Here is a 19,516-nt window from a genome sequence, read left to right as displayed (position 1 = left end):
AGTGTATCTAAGTGTAAATATTACATCTTACCAGTGCCAAAGCTCTCTTCTCCACATAAAGAGCATCTCCCCGAATCCATTAGGTTGGAGAAAAATCTCCATCCAGATGGGGTCTCATACACAGGAACTTTCATGGACTTTGCCACCCTGAAAAAAAAAAAGGAAATCATATGGCAACAGTTGATTAAACTATCGAACCCTTGCTTCAGGTTGCGTATAAGTCTAGAGTCCAACTATCCCAGTCATTAGACACCTACGTTATGGGCCAGATCTTAAACATTCATCCTCACAACATCCTTGTGAGATTCACAGGAGAGTCAAGCATAATTCTAATGTATCATTTTGCAGCTAAAGAACTGAGATGTAGAGAGACTGGCTTTCAAGAACTTTCAAAGAATGAACCAACAAGGCTGAGGGTGAAGTCAGAAAGATTCCAGATCCCTGAATCACTAGTCCAGTACTCTCAGAATTATCAAGAAAACTGAATTATAGGGCTCCACAATAATTAGAATTTCACATCAAAGATTCAGGAAAAAAACTTGATGGAGTCGTTAGACAAAATTCGGAAGTCAAAAAAATTATTTATTTAACTGACTCGTTCGAGATTTGACTTGATATATGGTTTTTAATCATGACACAGAATGCAATCGGCTGAAGGGAAATATTTTCCATTCTTCAAAAAATGTCTTTTCTCCCACCTCTCGTTGCCTCACCATGGCCAAGAAAGAAGTTTGTCTTTGTGATTATTCTAGGCCTTATTTCAGCTAGGTATGAAATGGAACCCAGAGCCTTCAAGTCAATCAGTCAGTCAATCAATCAATAGAATTTATCGAACGCTTACTGTGTGCAGAGCACTGTAGTAAGCCTTTGGGAGAGTACAATACAACGGAGTTGGTAAACACAGTTCCTACCCACAGGAGCAATAAATTCAATTCATTTTTTTTGGCTGGCTACACCTCCTGAGGGAAAAGACTCAGAATATTTATTTTTTAAATCATGCAGAGATGCAAACATGGAAATTCAATTAAAATCTCTTTTGTTTTTCAGAAGGAAGATGACTTCCCCCATTAATATTCCACAGAGATATGTCTATTTCTCACTAGAACCAAATGTCCATAGTTTGGCTCCATCCTGGGTTCTCTAGCCACTCCAAAATCCCTTTCCAAACAAAATTTCTAAGTCCTGCATCAACTTTTTTTATTAGACTGCTTCTATTCACCACCTAACTTCAACAAGGAAAGCCATGGACTTTTAAAGCCCAGCTCTTGGTATTACTCTTCAGCAAGTCACAATCAGAGCAACTGATGGATTGTCTTGGGCTCTACATTTCAAGGAGTTTGTCAGCAAATAACTCAAAAGATCGCCAGGGTCCTAACATTTAGTAGCCCCATGACACCCGTTTATTAAATAAATGCCAATTCTATGAGTTTTCTCATCAGCTCTCCAAGTTTGTGGTGAAAATAAAATATTTTCCAAATGTGCCAATCTTCGTTTCTCAAAGAGGCAACATCAAGGAAATGTCTAGGCTTTAGATATGTTATCAAAAAGGGCTGTATAGATTGCATAACCATATGAAGAGCAAGAGATGTACCCAAGTCATGCTCAGTCCTTTCAGAATTCTTTCCATCTTGGTCATTACTAATAGCATTATGGAACTTATCAAGTGTTTATTATGTGCCAAGAACTGAACTGAGCAATGGGGTAAATATAAGAGAAACAGCTTTGTCCCAATCCTTGTTTCACAGGCGGGTCTCAACCTAAGGGGGAGAAGATAGACCCATAGGAAACTGAGAATAAGCTATGAAAAATAAGAGCAAATTAAAGATTAGGCCATATACATTAACAATATTAAAACAGCACTGGGCAAGAGTCCAAGGCTTAAGCTCCTCACTGCTCCAGACCAAAGTACTTACTATTGTTGTTATAGTTATTGTTATTAATAATAATAAGTAACAATTTTGATATTTGTTAAGTACTTACTATGAAGCAAGCACTGTGCTAAATGCTGGAGTAGATACAATACAATCAAATGGGAACCATTCCCAGTCCTACAAGGGGCTCACGAGTTAAGGAGGAGGAAGAATCGGTATTTAATCTCCCTCTTGAAGACGGCACAGTGCTTTGCACACAGTAAGAACTAAATAAATATTATTACCACTCTTACTACTAGATGAGGAAACTGAGGCACAGAGAAGTTAAGTGACTTGCCCAAGGACACACAGCAGTCAAGTGGCTGAGTCAGGATTAGAACTTTGGTCTCCTGACTCCCAGCCCTGCACTCTTTCCAATAGGCCACACTGCTTCCCTGGTTACTTGGTTACAAAGTGCCACAAGCCTCTTCGATTTCTTACAGGTGGCAAGGCAGACTTGGCATCCCACAGTTTCAGATGGGAAGATGAAGGGTGACTCAGTCATCAGATGAATGTACCCCTCCCTCCCTCCCTGGCAACCCCAGAGGCCCCGGCCAAGTGGTCCCAGCATCCTGGTCTTGGTGTCAAACATTTACTAAGCAAAAGACTCCCAAGCGATCTATCTATACCTCGATCTCATCTGTCTCGCCGCCGACCTCTCGCCCACATCCTACCTCTGGCCTGGAATGCCTTCCCACCTCATATCAGATGTATCTCCCCCACTTCAAAACTTACTGAAGGCACATCTCCTCCAAGAAGCATTCCCTGACTAAGCCCTCCTATCTCACTCCCTTCTAGGCTGCTCTTAACCTGCTCCTTCATTCATCCTCCCTCCCATCCCCACAGCACATATGTACATATCTGTATAATCTGTAATTTTATTTATCTATTTATTTATATTCTTGTCTGCCTCCCCCTCTAGACTGTGAGCTCACTGTGGGCAAGAATGTACCTATTTGTTGTTATATTGTACTTTCATACATTCATTCATTCATTCAAGCGCTTAGTACAGTGCTCTGCACACAGTAAGCATTCAATAAATATGATAGAATGAATGAATGAATTGTATTTATTGAGCGATTACTGTGTGCAGAACACTCTACTAAGTGCTTGGTAAATACAGTACAGCAAGAGAGACAATTCCTGGCCACATTGGGCTTACAGACTGCGGTGGGAGACAGACATCAAATCAAGGAAACAGGCATCAATATAAATAAATAGAATTATAGATATATACATATATACATAAGTGCTGCGGGGCAGGGAGAGGGGGCAAGGGCAAAGGGAGCGAGTCAAGGTGACACAGAAGGGAGGGGGAGCTGAGGAAAAGGGGCTTAGTCTGGGAAGGCCTCTTGGAGCAGGTGCGCTTTCAGAAGGGCTTTGAAGGGGGGAAGAATGATTGGCAGATTTGAGGAGGGAGGGCGTTCCAGGCCAGAGGTAGGACTTGGGCCAGGGGTAGGTGGAGAGACAGATGAGATGGAGGCACAGTGAGAAGGTCAGCACCAGAGGAGCAGAGAGTGCGAGCTGGGATGTTGAAGGAGAGAAGGGAGGTAAGGTAGGAAGGGGAAAGGTGATGGAGAGCTTTAAAGCCAATAGTGAGGAGTTTTTGTTTGATATGGAGGTTGAGAGGCAACCACTGGAGATTTATGAGGGGGGGGGGTGACATGCCCAGAATGTGTCTGTAGAAAGATAATCTGGGCAGTGGAGTGAAGTATGGACTGAAATGGGGAGAGGCAGGAGGTTGGGAGGTCAGAAAGGAGGCTGATGCATTAATCCAGTCGGGATGAGTGACTGTTCTAATGTGGTAGCGATTTGGATGGAAAGGAAAGGGTGGATCTTGGTGACGTTACCCCAACCTTCCAAACTCCTGTCTCTCCCCGCTTCAGTCTATACTTCACTATGCTGCCTGGATTGTCTTTCTACAGAAATGCTCTGGGCATGTCACCGCCCCCCCCTCAAAAATCTCCAGTAGTTGCCTATCAACCTTCGCATGAAGCAAAAACTCCTCACTATTGGTTTCAAAGCCCCCTCTTACCTCACTTCCCTTCTCTCCTTCGATAGCACAGCCTGCACACTCCGCTGCTCTGCTGCTAACCTCCTCACTGTGCCTCCTTCTCACCTGCCCCGCCACCAACACCGGGCCCACGTCCTACCTCTGGTCTGGAATGCCCTCCCTCCTCACATCCGCCAAACTAGCTCTCTTCCCCCCTTCAAAGCCCTACTGAGAGCTCACCTCCTCCATGAGGCTTTCCTAGTCTGAGTCCCCCTTTCCCTCTGCTCCTCCTCCCCTCCCCATTGCCCCTACTCCCTCCCTCTGCTCTACCCCCTTCCCCGCCCCACAGCACTTGTGTATATTTGTACATATTTATTATTCTATTTATTTTATTAATGATGTCTGTGCATCTATAATTCTATTTATCTATTTTGATGCTGTTGATTCCCGTCTACTTGTTTTGTTTTGTTGTCTGTCTCCCCCTTCTAGACTGTATGCCCGTTGTTGGGTAGGGACCGTATCTGTTGCTGAATTGTACTTTCCAAGCGCTTAGTACAGTGCTCTGAACAGCAAGCCCTCAATAAGTATGACTGAATGAATGAATGAATCTTAAGCTGAGACCAACAGGATTTGGTGATGGATTGGATATGTACAGTGCTTTGCACACAGTAAACACTCAGTAAATACGGTTGAACTGAAGTGATCCTTGCGTGATTGATGATTACAGAATTACCAGAATTACAACTAAATTCTAAATGAAAGCCAGGGCTTTTCTGCTCCTGAACCCCTGTGAAAAACTTGCCTCAGTCACCATTGTAAGGTCCTAGCATCCAGGATCAATCTCCCCCTTCTCCCCTCCCCTCTCCCCCCCGACTCCCACCCAACCCCAATCACACCATCCACAAGTCAATCATTCTTTAGTTGGAGGGAAAAAAGTCAATCATTCTTTAGTTGGGGAAAAAGAACTCTTTAAAAACCAAGGTTTGTTGGGTTTTTTTGTCTATAGGAACACATAAGAACTGGTACCACTGTGAATGGCAGTCATGGGAAAATATACAGAAGCTGTGACTCCATGTAGCCCACGCCACCAGAGCCCTGGGAACTTCCTGATATGCAAGAGTGAGGAGTCGTCCCACCACAGGGCAAGAAGAAGCTCCTTCCCAAAGTTTAGAATGGTGGAGAGATTCATTCATTCATCCATTCATTCAATTGCATTTATTGAGCACTTACTGTGTGCAAAGCACTGTACTAAGCACTTGGGAGAGTAGAGTATAACAATAAACAGACATATTCCCTGCCCACAGTGAGCTAGTTTCTCATCCAGGACTGTTTGTCTGGAGGTGGTGAAGCATCTGAAACCAGCATCCTCGAGAACTCTTTAACTGACTCATTTTATTCATTCATTCATATTTACTGAGCACTTACTGTGTGCAGAGCCCTGTTGATAGTCTTGATTTTTGGATTTTAACAAGCTTTCCTATAGTTTTGATACTATTCTCATTGTTTTATGTTTCTGTCCTCCCCCAGTTAAGACTTTGAACCCCATGTGGGCCAAGGATTATATTTTAATTGATTTTTGTGAAATTACCCTGGTGCTCCATACAGTGCTTTGTACACTATAAGTGCTTAGTTAAGTTAGTAAAAAATAAAAAGGTGGACAATAACTATCAACAGGTAAACCTGGGACAGGCTGGGAAAAGGTAAGGGGGAAGAGAAGGCTTAGTTCAGTGTTCTGCACACGGTAAGTGCTTAATTGATTGACTGACATGTGGGACTTAGTGAAGGCCTATTGTGTGTCCAGAGTGCTTGGGAGAGTACACCAGAAGCCAAAGAAATGGTCCCTTCTCTCAAGGGGCTTAACATCTAACCAGCATGAGGTAGCGGATAGAGCACGGGCCTGGAAGTCAGAAGGCCATGGGTTCTAATCCCCGCTCTGCCACATGCCTGCTGTGTGACCTTGGGCAAGTCACTTCACTTCTCTGTGCCTCAGTTATCTCATCTGTAAAATGGAGATTAAGACTGTGAGCCCTATATGAGACTGGGACTGTGTCCAACCTATCTGGTATCTACCCCAGCACTTAGAACAGTGCCTGGCACATTGCAAGTTCTTAACAAATACCATAAGTATTATTATTATTATCATCTAATGGAAGCTTGGATCTTGGAGTAAGAGACCCCATTTTGGACATTCATCTTAGAATTACATAATGTAGTCACACAAGCACCCCAAAGTGAATAACCCTTCCTACCTACCACCTGCATATGACTTGGTTGCTCTGACCCCATTTATGAAATCCCGACTCAATCTGTGCCTTCTGATCCAACAGGGACATTTTAAGAATTTAACTTCATTTTAAGCTTCTTCTCCCAAGAACCTTAGAACAGTGTTCTGCATCTGGGAGATAATGATGATGGTTAAGTAACCCTGAAGCAGTTTCATGTCTGCTATGAAAGGGAGTCACGGTCTATGTGACCCTTCTGAAGATTCAGGAAGGGCATATGTCTGTTTGTTATTATCCTATACTCTCCTGAGCTCTTAGTACAGTGCTCTGCACACAGTAAGCATTCAATAAATACAACTGAATGAATTTGGGAATTCTGAGAAGCAATTAGAAAGTCTTCCCTCCACTGCACACCATCTTGTAGCCTGAAAGAGAAGGGATCACTCGATGAAATCACAGGAGGGTATATTTAGGACCAATGAAAGTTAACACTTTACAAACTGTACAGTCCACTTAGGCATCCAAAGGCCACAGTTTATTTAAGACCTCTTAGTGGAGGAGAAGCCATCCAGAAGTCCTGTGGGGCAGACCAACGTAAACAACAGGTCAAAACAAATTTAGTAAATGAGAACATAAACCTCTACGAAGAATGCCATGGAGCAGGGAGGACCGGGGGTTAAGGGCGGGGGGAGCCACATTCCCTGGCAGGGAAGTGATTGGATGTTTCAAGCCATGGAATGAAAGCTTGGAGGGGTGGGGGAAGAGGATTTCCCTGGCTCCCACCCTTACCGATAAATCACTGTCAAGAGGTCAATACGTCTAGGACTGTAGTTTCGCTTGAAAGGACGGTTATAACCATTAGCAATGGTAAGAGCTATGCAAGCTAAGATAACGATATGGGTAATTAAACCTCATACTGCTGTGCATAAATTGGTTGTCTGTTGGGCCAGGAAGGAATTCCCCTCCCTCCCTGCCTCCTCTTCCCAACCTGGAACCAATCCCAAATGCAGCATTCAACAGATACCATGCTTTGGGTTGCTTTTTGGCAGCAGCTCACAGTTGGCTCTTGCTGTCTCTAGGTACAGGGGCTTGAAAGCACTGTGGGTCTGCTCTGCTCCCACTGGGCTGTCCCAGATAAATACAAGTGGCTAAGAAGTGCAAATAAGAGAACTCAACAATCAAATCCAGAAATGGATGGAATAAGAAAAGGTAATGGTACCCCTGAACCAAAATGCACATCAGCAGGGAAGTACTTAGAAGTACGAAAATAGGCATCAGGCTTGCCTCATTTAGTGCTCTTAATAAATAATAATGTTGGTATTTGTTAAGCGCTTACTATGTGCAGAGCACTGTTCTAAGCGCTGGGGTAGACATAGGGGAATCAGGTTGTCCCACGTGGGCCTCACAGTCTTAATCCCCATTTTACAGATGAGGGAACTGAGGCACAGAGAAGTTAAGTGACTTGCCCACAGTCACACAGCTGACAAGTGGCAGATCTGGGATTCGAACTCATGACCTCTGACTCCAAAGCCGGTGCTTTTTCCACTGAGCCACACTGTAGAGGGTGTTACATAAGACGGGGGTGAGGAGGACGAAGGATGAAGAGTGTGAGCGGACGAGAAAAAGTAGGCTATGTATGTGGGTAGAAGCTGGAGAATGGGATGAGTTCTCTTTTTAAGGGATTGTCCCAATCCCTTAAAGAAATATGTTTTGTTCCCAAGAAGTCCTAGAGGGCAACAAATTGTCTTCTTCTTCCAAATGTGGGGAGACAGGTATTGGAGTTTTCTTCACTTCCCTGTGGGAGAAATGCCCATGAGAAACCAGAAAAACTCAGGCTTGGGGAATTCTCGGTCGTTGGTTAGTGTTGCTGTACAATTGGGAATGAGGCCCATCAGAGATCATGCCATTCATGCCTGGGCATGGCAATGAGCCAAAGCAGGAACCACACCTTTCCCGAGGAGTCATATGCTTCTTTTTGCTCTTCTGTTGATATGGTGAGCTGATCCATGGCAGCCGTTTGTAACTGGAAGGTCAAAAGTCAGTACAGCTGTGACTTGATTGACACCGAATAACTGTGTTGAGAATGGCTACTGATTTCAATGCCGTGCTGTCCTCCAAAATGGCTCTAGGGATTGTGGTTCACAAAAGCTGTCAAATAACTCAAAAGTGGCCTGGATTGACAAGGTTTTAATAAGCTTTAAAGCCATGATAATGCATGGTCTGATTTTCTATCCTCAGGGCTCTACCTGACTAACAGCATTCTTGATCCAGCTGTTTCTGTGCTTCAGGGATATGAAACCCAGCAAGGAGGAGTGCAACAAAATCTGGAGTATTCTGGTTCATGTCTAATGAGACACTTAACCAAACAGACCTAAGGTTTGCCCTGCTTCAAGACTGTCATTGTTCATCACATCAGTGTTTATTCCATGATACTTTCTTTGAAGTCGGGGCAGTGTTGGCTGGGGCTGGGGCTGTTCTGGAGAAAAACGTTTCATGTGATGCTGCACGTAAATAGCATGGCTAAGGAAACCCTGTCAACCATAAAGGGGCCAAGGTTGTTTTCCATTCCTCCTGATTTCCCTGCCCATCATCTGCAAGAATGGTCAAGCTTAATCCATGTGGGCACTAAAGAGAAAATCTCAAATTCTGGTTTGTTGATTATTTTACATACCATGGAACTGTCAGAAACAAGGATGTGGATTGTCTCAATTTGGTCTGACTGGCTTTAGCAATTTTCTACTCAGGGGCAAAGAAAAACATCAAACAGGAGAAAATACCACTCATGAGACATAAGAAATGGTCAGACCGATCATCCAGGTAGTCTGTTTTTGAAAGTGACATTAAAAGATGTTAGGAAGAACAAGTATGATGGGCTACTCTTCTTCTATCCATCCTAACGGTGAGGGATGTACCATCCATCTTACAACCCTCTCTTTTCCATCTTGTAACCTCAGTGGACCATCCTTGAATTTATCCAAATCCTTCTTGAGCTGATTGATATTTGCAGCCTCTAATAATTTCCTTTGCTAATGAATTCCATATAGAAAGAGAGAATTCCAAGGTCATGACAGATTGAGGAAACTTTTCAGGCTAAAGGAAGAAATTAAATCAGTACTATACTTGTTTTTTAAAAAATTGAGGCACAAAAATACTACAAGTTTCTCCTTTCTCTCCTTATTATCCAAAGACATACCCCCCTCCCTTCTCATATCAGATGGATAATTGCTCTCCCCCACTTCAAAGCCTTATTGAAGGCACATCTCCTCCAAGAAGCCTTCTCTGGCTAAGCCCTCCTCTCCACTTCTCCCACTCCCTTCTGTGTTGCCCTGACTTGCTCCCTTCATTCATCCTCCCTCCCATCCCCACAGCACATATGTATATATCCGTAATTTATTTATTCATTCATTCATTTATGTATATTGTTGTCTTTCTCCCCCTCTAGACTGTGAGCTCGTTGTGGGCAGGGAATGTGTCTGTTTGTTGTTATATTGTACTCTCCCAAGCGCTTAGTACAGTGCTTTGCACACGGTAAGCACTCAATGAATAGGACTGAATGAATGAATGATCCCCAGCCACTTCTTTCTCCCCAGGTCCACCAGATAAAGGTGCCAGATGTACGATTATAAACTCCTAGAAGATAGGGACCAAAGGCATTACACCTGTATAAGACAAAGCTGTGGCTGGGGACTCTGAGCCCCAAGGAGCCTGAAATTCTGCTCTTCTAGTCAAAGTACCTTACTGATTTTTGGTTTTGTCTTTATGTTGTCTTAGTGTTTTGTTCGATCGCTTCTTACATATCTGTAGCCAGTCCCCTCTCCCCCTTTCTATTTTTAGATTCTGAACCCCTCAAGGGACAGGGACCATGTCTAATTTCCAACTGTGTATTCTTTCCCAGCTTTCGGTACAGTGCTCTGCACACATTAAAGTGCTTTACAAATACTATTACCATTTCTATGACCATGGTAATGGCCATCATCTGGATCACTGATTGGCTATCACAGACCACCCCAGCCACTGATTTGGCTGCCATTTTGGGAGCATGTGCAGAGGGAAGATCATCGATGCTAGGGCCCCAAGAATAAGCCCTGCCTTTCTTGGAACCCAGCTGGGTACCTCAAGGCCAGGCTTCTCTGTGAGGGAAACTGGAATTGAGTGTGGCCTAGTGGAAATAATAACGATGGTATTTGTTAAGCACTTACACTGTGCCAAGCATTATTCTAAGCGCTGGGGTAGATACAAGGTAATCAGGTTGTCCCACATGGAGCTCACAGTCTTCATCCCCATTTTACAGATGAGGTAACTGAGGCACAGAGAAGTTAAGTGGCTTGCCCAAGGTCACACAGGAGATGGGTGGCAGAGCCGGGATTAGAACCTACGTCCTCTGACTCCTGAGCCCATGCTCTTTCCACTGAGCCACGTGGAAAGAGCATGGACCTGGGAGTCAGAGGACCTGGGCTCTAATCCCAGTTCTGGCTTGTGTCTGCTGTGTGACCTTGGGCAAGTCATTTAACTTCTCTGTGCCACAATTACCTCATCTGTAAAATGGGGATTTAAATCCTTCTCACTCCTACTTAGAGTGTGAGCCCCATGTGGGACAGGGACTGTGTCCAACCTTATTAACTTATATCTATCCCAGCGCTTAATAAATACCATTATTATTGTCATCATCATCATGACTATTATTACACGCCAGAGGAAGGGCTGAGAAGTGAGAGACTTAAGCAGCACAAGCTGGAGGTAAAGGTTTGAGGGAGCTCAAGGGCAAAAGGCTGAAGACGCCAAGATCAAGGAGGAGGCTGCAAGAGGGAAAAGACAGAAGGGCTACATTATATTTCCTGGGTATCCACTGGGGTTTGATAAATGCTGTGAGACCCTGCTTTGATGAGAGCTGAAGTCCTGACAGATCTCCTTAGAATTAGACCACGATCCCAATAGTAGAGCTAAACGGCTCTTCCTAGAGGATGGAGTCAGCCTTGGAAAAGACGATGGGATCCATTCACCAGCAATTCATTTGGCCTTTCTATTTCACAGTTTGCTGTGCCAAATGGGAAGCCACGTTCACCTCCCTGTGGATTTCAGAACTGAGAGGTCAAAAACAGGCCAAGAGACTTGGGGGAGGAGGCCATTATTATCAACTGCATTTAGAGACAGAGGAGTAAAATGAGGCCCTGACCAAGAATTTCAAAGGAAACTCATTTAACAAGCATAGAAGATAAACAAGACATGCTCTCTCTCTGATCTGAAACCTTAAGACATATTTCGTGAAAATGAGAGGCCAAAAATCGGTCATAAAAATGGTGTACAGCCCACACATCACACCTGATAAATAACAAGAGAAAGTCCACTGTCTCCCTTTCTTGTAAAGAGACCCAACTAAACATGCTGATTACTTTAAATAAACCACTGTCAATTCTAATCAGCAGCAGCAGATCATTCTGTCAGTTTTTGACATTGAAAATCAAGCAAAAGTGCAAAAAGCCTTCATAGATCACTCTAAATTGGCAAGACGAAAGTTTCGTTTTCCACCACTGAGTAAGCCAAGGACAAATGAAGACCTCAAAGAAAAAAAAATCATGTTTGACCTTAGACCTGGGATTTATCCTAGGAAATTAAAGAGTTTTAAAAAAGGCATGGGCTTCATTTCTCAGACTCCATGGCTCAGACTCAGACTCCAGATTCAAATGTTGAATTAGATTACCATGCCTCCTCTGGAAAATATCCCCTACCTGCGCTTAACTTGGTACCTCTCTGGTCTAAGGGAAATGTGGCCGATATGCCTAACCCAGTCTGTGGAAATTGTAGCCATCGAGACTGTGTGCTTGGTCAGTTGAAGATGTAAAGAGTTCAGGCAGGCCTGATTGAGCTAACAAGATTGATTCTATGAAGATGACTCCAAGACAAAAAAAACATACTTACAGCTAAGCAAGTACTGCCCCAGAAGCATTTTGCAGCACCTCATGATTCAGAAAAAAAGAGTACTTCATAAACCTATGGCATGCCATGCAAATTAGGTTAAGGATTATGCATGATGAATGCTGGGATGCCAAAATGGAGGAAATCCAAGGCTATGAAGGCCACCACCAAACTGAGGACTTCTACACATGACTAAAGAAGTCATATGCCCTGAATGACAGCACCCTTGCAGAAGAAAAATGGCTCTAGTCTCATTATACATAAGGAGGGAATCCTGAAGCAATGGTCCGAACACTTCAGCATTCTCAAGTTAGTTGGTTATAATATCTATCAAGTACTTACTAAGTGCCAAGCACTGTGCTAAGAGCTGGGGGAAATACAAGCATAGCAGATCAGATACAGTCCTTGGACCACATGGGGCTCACAATCATGGCCTAGTGGACAGAGCATGGGCCTAGAAGTTAAAAGGACCTGGGTTCTCTGCCACTTGTCTGCTGTCTGACCTTGGGCAAGTTGCTTCACTTCTCTGGGCTTCAGTTACTTCATCTGTAAAATGGGGATGAAGACTCTGAACCCCCTGTGGAACAGCAACTATGTCCAACCTGACAAATTTGTATTTCCCCAGCGTTTAGTACCATGCCTGGCACATAGGAAGCACTTAAATACCACAGTTATTATTATTAGATGAAGGTAGACAAATAAAGAAAACAATAACAATGGATTACAACAATAGCAAGCAACATTCATTCATTCAATTGTATTTATTGAGTGCTTACTGTGTGCTGAACACTGTACTAAGCGCTTGGAAAGTATAGTTCAACAGAAATAACAAACCAAGACGACAAGACAAGTAAAAGAATGGATCTTGGAGGTGGGAGTCCTGAAACTCCCCACTGCTTCAGGCAGGGCCAGATCAACTTCTTCCAGGGCCCAAGAATGATCAATTTGGGAAGCCCCCATGTGGTGCTTGACATTACTATGCCACGTGGAGTGTGATGATGATAATAATAACAGTGACATTTATTAAGCACTTTCAAGGTTTTCAGATCAGGCATATTCCCTGTTCTATCTGGGCCTCACAGTCTATCTTCTCCCCATTTTACAGATGAGGAAACTGAGACAGAGAATTTAGTTACTTGCCTAAGATCACACAGGAGGTCAGTGGCAGAGCTAGGACTAGAAACTGAGTTTCAATCAATCAATCATTTATTTATTGAATGCCTACTAGGCTCCTGGGAGAGTATAATACAACAGAGTTTAGACATGTTCCCTGCCCACAAGGAGCTTACAGTCTACAGGGGTAGATAGACATTAACAAAGTTTAGGGATAGGGGCAACAGTAAAGTTTAAGAATATTTATGTAAGTACTGTGGGACTGGGGTAAGTGTCAAAGTGCTTAAGGAGTACACAGCCAAGGGATAGTCAATGCAGGGGGGAGGGTGGATGGGGAAAGAAAGGGCTTAGCTTGGGAAGGTCTTTTGGAGGAGATGTGATTTTAGGAGGCTTTTGAAGGTGGGGAGAGTGGTGGATTGTCAGATGTGAAGGGGGAGGGAGTTCCAGGCCTGAGGGAGAACGTGGGCATGGGGCATTTGGCGGGATAGATGAGACGGAGGTACAGAGAATAGGTTAGGGTTAGGGGAGAGAGTGTGCAGGTTGGGTTGTAGTAGGAGATTGGTGAAGTTAAGCAGGAGCAGAGAGAACTGCCTTAAAGCCCATGGTAAGGATTTTCTCTGTGACGTGGAGGTGTGTAGGCAGCCATTGGAAATTTTTGAGGAGTGGGGAGATGTGGACTAAGTGGTTTTTCAGATAAACCATCTGGGCTGTGGAGTGAAGTTTGGACTCTTGACATTCAGTCCCATGCTCTTTCTCCTGAACTGCACTGATGTCATTAGGCAGCAGTGGAAGTGGAAGAAAGTGAAAAGAGAGAGAGAGACAAAAACAAATGAAAACAGCATCTCTAAACAGCATCTCTAAGACCTCATCCCCAGCCCCCTTGACATATAAGTGAAGTCACTTCACTTCTCTGTGCCTCACTTCCCTCATCTATAAACTGGGGATTAAGACTGTGAGTCCTATGTGGGACAGGGACTGTGTCTGACCCGATTTGTTTGTATCCACCCCAGCGCTTAGTACAGTGTCTGGCACATAGTAAGTGCTTAACAAATACCACAATTATTATTATTATTATCATTATTTAATACCAGAACCAGGGATGGGGAGGCATAACTAATCCCTGAAGACATCTAGACTCAACTCTCTGTCACTTTTCTCCTTATTCTCCCCAGTCCAAGTGGCCAGGCCCCATGGAGGGCAATTTCTCTGGCATACAAGCCATGAGCAACTTCCCAGGAGCCTAGGTAGAGCAGACCCTCACCAGTCAGTCAAGAAGCTGAAGGGGGAGGGGAGCCACTCACTTGCTAGTCCTGCAGGTGATGATGGAGGACCAGTAAACCAGGTCCTAGTCCCTTTAAGGACAGGACCAGGCCTGGGACTGTGCCCAGTCAGGCCTCCCTGCCCACTGGTGGCTGCTGCTTCCCAGAAAACCTCTCCAAACACCTGACTCAGGGGGAAAAGCAAACAATTGAACAGTTTCTTTCCCAGGTTGCAAAACACAACTTACTACCAAGAAGCAGCATGACCTAGTGGAAAGAGCAGGGGCCTGAGAGTCAGAGGTCCTGGGTTCTAATCCCAGCTCTGCCACTTGTCTGCTGGGTAATCTTGGGAAATTCACTTCACTTCTCCGTGCCTCAGTTACCTCATCTGTAAAATGGAAATTAAGACTGTGAGCCTTATGTGGAACAGGGACTGTGTCTAACCTGAGCAACTTGTATCTACCCCAGCGCTTAGTAGAGTGCCTGGCACATAGTAAGTACTTAAGAGATATCATGAAAAGGTGTCAACCTCATCGTCAACTTCAAGAAGAAATATGAAAGATCAGATGATTGTGGCATCTTTCTACTCTCCAGTGCTGGCAAGATCCTCTCTGGAGTCCTCCCGTATCAGCGGCTGAAGAATACCAATGATTTCCCACACCCAGAATAGCAATGTGCCTTCAGAACACAGATCTTTGCAACACGTTAGATGGAGGAGAAGTACAGGGAATAGCACCAAAATCTCCATATGGTTTTCACAGGCCTTTCTAAAGCTATCAGTAGAGCCAGACCTTGTAAACTGCTTTGTACATTTGACTGTTCTCAGAACATCATTAGATTCTAAGGCCTGTTTGTTTTTTCTTTATTTTTATTGTTTGGTTTGTTTGGTTTTTATGGTATTTATTAAGTGCTTACTATGTGTCAGGCACTGTACTAAGCACTGGCACAGATATAAGCTGATAAGGTGGGACACAGTCCATATCCCACATGGGGCTCATAGTCTTAATCCCCATTTGAGAAGCAGCGTGGCTCACTGGAAAGAGCACGGGCTTTGGAGTCAGAGGTCATGGGTTCGAACCCCGGCTCTGCCACTTGCCAGCTGTGTGACTTTGGGCAAGTCACTTAACTTCTCGGTGCCTCAGTTCCCTCATCTGTAAAATGGGGATTAAGACTGTGAGCCCCACGTGGGACAACCTGATTCCCCTATGTCTACCCCAGCGCTTAGAACAGTGCTCGGCACATAGTAAGCGCTTAACAAATACCAACATTATTATTATTATTATTTTACAGATGAGGTAACTGAGGTACAGAGAAGTTAAATGACTTTCCCAAGGACCCAAGGTCATACAGCAGACAAGTAGTGGAGCCAGCATTAGAATGTAGGTCCTTCTGACTCCCAGGCTTGTCTAGAGGGAAACTCTATACATGCCCACAGATCCTCTAGACTGTAAGGTCATTATATGCAATACAATTGATTGTTACATATCTGCTGTGTGACCTTGGGCAAGTCACTTAACTTGTCTGGCCTCAGTTATCTCATCTGTAAAATGGGGATTAAGACTGCAAGCCCCATGTGGGACATGACTGTGTCCAACTTGATTAACTTCTACCCTAGCATTTAATATAGTGTCTGACACATAGTAAGTGCTTAATAGCATTAAAAAAATCACACTCAACACTTTGGGCAGTTCCCTCAGTGTTTCTTTTGGATCATATTCAACATCAAATGGCAAGACAGGATCACAGACAATGAAGACCAGTTATTAAGTCAGTCTCATTGCACTGAAGCTATGTTCACTTTAATGCAGCTTCGCTGGGGCATGTGGAGGGAGGGGGGACATGTAAAGAGATTGGATGACAGTAAGTTGTCTAAACAGATGATAAATTGTGAGCTGAAATTTTGGCAATCAAAAACAAGGGGTCAGGGGAAATGTTTTGAGGATGCAGTACAGCAAAGTCTCAGAAGATATGGCATTTTAGCTGAAAATTGGGAGATAGCAGCAGACAGAACAACTTGGCTCATTGCAATCAAGAAAGGGAGTGGTTCTTTTTGAGAAACTTCGAAAGGATCGTGAGACAAAGAAGGAAAAGAGAAAATGGGAGGCAGTGTGGTCTAGTAGGGGAGGAAGCGTGCTTTAGTGAAGCAGCGTGGCCTAGTGGAAAGAGAATGGGTCTGGGCGTCAGAGGATCTGGGTTCGAATCCCAGCTCTGTCAATTGCTTGCTGTGTGACCTTGGGCAAGTCACTTGACTTCTCTGGGCTACAGTTTCCTCATCTGTCAAATGGGAATGAATTACCTGTTCTCCCTCTTACTTAGAGTGTAAGTCCCCTGTGGGACAGGGACTGTGTCCAGCCTGATTAACTTCTATCTCAGCACTTAGAACAATGCTTGACCCACAGTAAGCACTTAACCAATACAATAATTACTATTTTATTAGCGAAAGACCATGAGGCTGGGAGTCAGAAGACCTAGGTTCTAAAAGCAGCCCCGCCATTGATTTACTGTGCAATAATAATAATAATTATGGTACTTTTTAAGTGCTTACTATGTGCCAAGCACTGTTCTAAGTACTGGGGTAGATGAAGTTAATTACCTTGGGCAAGTTACTGAACATCTCTGCGTGCCAGTTTCCTCATCTGGAAAATGGACATATGATTGCTGCTCTCCCTACCTCTTAGATTGTAAGTCCTGTGGGGTAGGTCATTTGTCTGAATATATTGTACAAGCCTAGCTCTTAGAAGAGTTCTTAGCACACAGCAAGTTGGTAAGTAGTTAATATCATAATAAAATAAAAATAAAAACTGCTACAAGCAACAAACATGCCAGAGCAATTAAGACCTGAGAGTTTTACACTGTCAGTGATGCCTTCTTTGGATGTGAAGGACACACACATATCTATATGGGAAGCAGTGTGGCCTAGTGGAAAGCGCATAGGGCTGGAGTCAGATGACTTGGGTTCTAATCCTGGCCTTGCCACTTGCCTGTTGTGTGACATTGGACAAGTCACTCAACTTCTCTGTGCCTCAGTTTTCTCATCTGTAAAATAGGGATTCAATACCCGTTGTCTCTCCCCCTAGACTGTGAGCTCCATGTGGACAGAGGTTGTTTCTGACCTGATTGAATTGTATCTACCCCAGCGCTTGGCATATAGTAAGCACTTAAAAATGGCACAATTATTATTGTTTTCATATAAATACTGCCATTCAGTTGTCAACTCTTTGCTCACTCCAACCTTCTTTTCTATTCTTCCACCACTCACATCCCCTCTTCTATTATTCACCCTCACTCACCAAACCACACTGCCTCTATTTTTGTCTTCTCATTTTTACTCAGCTCTCACCCTTTCTTGCTTCCTTACTGCTTGTGACTAGACAAGGGAGATTCAGGAGTGGAGAAGTAATCGTAGCAGCTACCACAGAAACCACCTCTTCGGTTATGGCCCTTCCACACAGCATCAAGACCACGCTGTGGTCGCTTTGGCTGTAAATGAGTCCTACATGTTAAAAATCTCTGCATAAACTTCTCAGTGTGCTGTACCCCGAGAGAGTGCAGGTGATGCCATGAAGATCACTAGCGCTATCAAAAATTCCTCAGCTCAGGCTCTCGATCCTGAAGTCTCAGGACAGAGTCTTGCCCATTGTACTAGGTGGGAAACTCCAGCAAATAAATGGAATTCATTCCCATAGGAAGTTGCACAGGCCTAAAATACCATGAGGTTCAAGAAGGGTTTGAATGTATTCGGGGATCAGTTTCTAGAGAAAAAGTTAGGGAAGTTGGTTCATTAAGATGAATGTCCAGGGGGACCAACCATCACACTGATCCTTCAGGTATCCTGCTCCAACTATTGGAGACCATCAATCTAATCCAGGAATAGCATTTCTGTGTTCTGAGTATTCTTCTGCAGTTTCTCTGCTTCCCAACTTCCTCATAAATTTGAACTGTGCATCAAAATATGAAAAAATTGGATTAAAAGACAGTGTTGCCAACAGCATAGTTTCACATACTAGAATAATTAATTGTTATATCTTAGAATGCCTATTTATTTTTCCTCCCCCTCCTCCCCCTTCACTGTTAACATTCTCTACAATAACACAGAAGAGGAATTGCCAGTACTGAACACTATTCTTCATTAAGACTATCATTTTAAGCTCCTCTGGGGACCATATACTTTAGAGCCTAGGAAGACCAAGCACATCTCTGGCACCAGGGCCCTTAAAACTTCAAGGCAAAAGGCCTACAATGTGCATGCATGCACACATGCACTCCCTTCCCAATCCACCAAGCTTCCCATTGAGAATGCTTCCAAACAGTGAATAGTCCTGTTAGCAACAGCTGTCATGAACTCTCTTTGGAATTCTTTGGACTCTGAAGAAATGATTCTGGAGATCTGATAAGAAGCAAATGGATCAATAGGAAGCATGCAATGAAGCAGCATAGCCTAGTGGGAAGCGCATGGGACTGGGAGTCAGAGGACTTGGGTTCTAATCACTAAGCTCTGTCACTTGCCTGCTGTCAAGTCACTTAACTTCTCCATGACTCAAGTGCCTCATCTGTAAAATAGGGATTAAATACCTGTTCTTTCTCTCCCTTGGACTGTGAACCCCATGTGGACAGAGACTTTCTGACCTGATTGAACTGCATCTACTCAACTCTTACCATATAGTAAGCACTTAAAAAATACCACCACCGTATCCTCCCCCTGACTTTCCCATCACTGTAGACGGCACCACCATTCTTCCTGTCTCAAAGACTCATAACATTGGTGTTATCCTTGACTCCTCTCTATCATTCAGCCCACATATGCAATCCGCCACCAAATCCTGTCAGTCCCACCTTCACACCATCGCTAAAATCCTCCCTTTCCTCTCCATCCAAATTGTTACCATGTTAATACAGTCACTCATCCTATTCCGCCTGGATTACTGCATCAACCTCCATGCTGACTTCCCAGCCTCCTGTCTCTCCCCACTCCAGTCCATACTTGGCTCTGCTGCCTGGATCATTTTTCTACAAAAACGTTCAGGACATGTCACCCCGCTCCTCAAAAAACTCCAGTGGTTGCCCATCCACCTCTGTATCATACAAAAACTCCTCACCATTGGCTTT

At 43.9% G+C, this 19,516-nt stretch overlaps 1 protein-coding gene across 2 annotated transcripts in view; it reads right to left on the bottom strand.

The window, feature by feature from the left end:
- The window catches only part of PGM5 (phosphoglucomutase 5), a 186,273-nt gene that overhangs the window by 79,315 nt on the left and 87,442 nt on the right, over positions 1 to 19,516 (bottom strand). For both annotated transcript variants that reach the window (XM_029055729.1, XM_029055728.2), the window contains one exon: positions 32 to 147. In XM_029055729.1, coding sequence (XP_028911562.1) covers positions 32 to 147 — 116 coding nt within the window. The remainder of the gene's footprint in view (positions 1 to 31; positions 148 to 19,516) is intronic.

This window comes from Ornithorhynchus anatinus, chromosome X5 (genome assembly GCF_004115215.2).
Source record: "Ornithorhynchus anatinus isolate Pmale09 chromosome X5, mOrnAna1.pri.v4, whole genome shotgun sequence".
Lineage (NCBI taxonomy): Eukaryota > Metazoa > Chordata > Mammalia > Monotremata > Ornithorhynchidae > Ornithorhynchus > Ornithorhynchus anatinus.
This window is presented reverse-complemented; position numbering and strand designations above follow the sequence as displayed.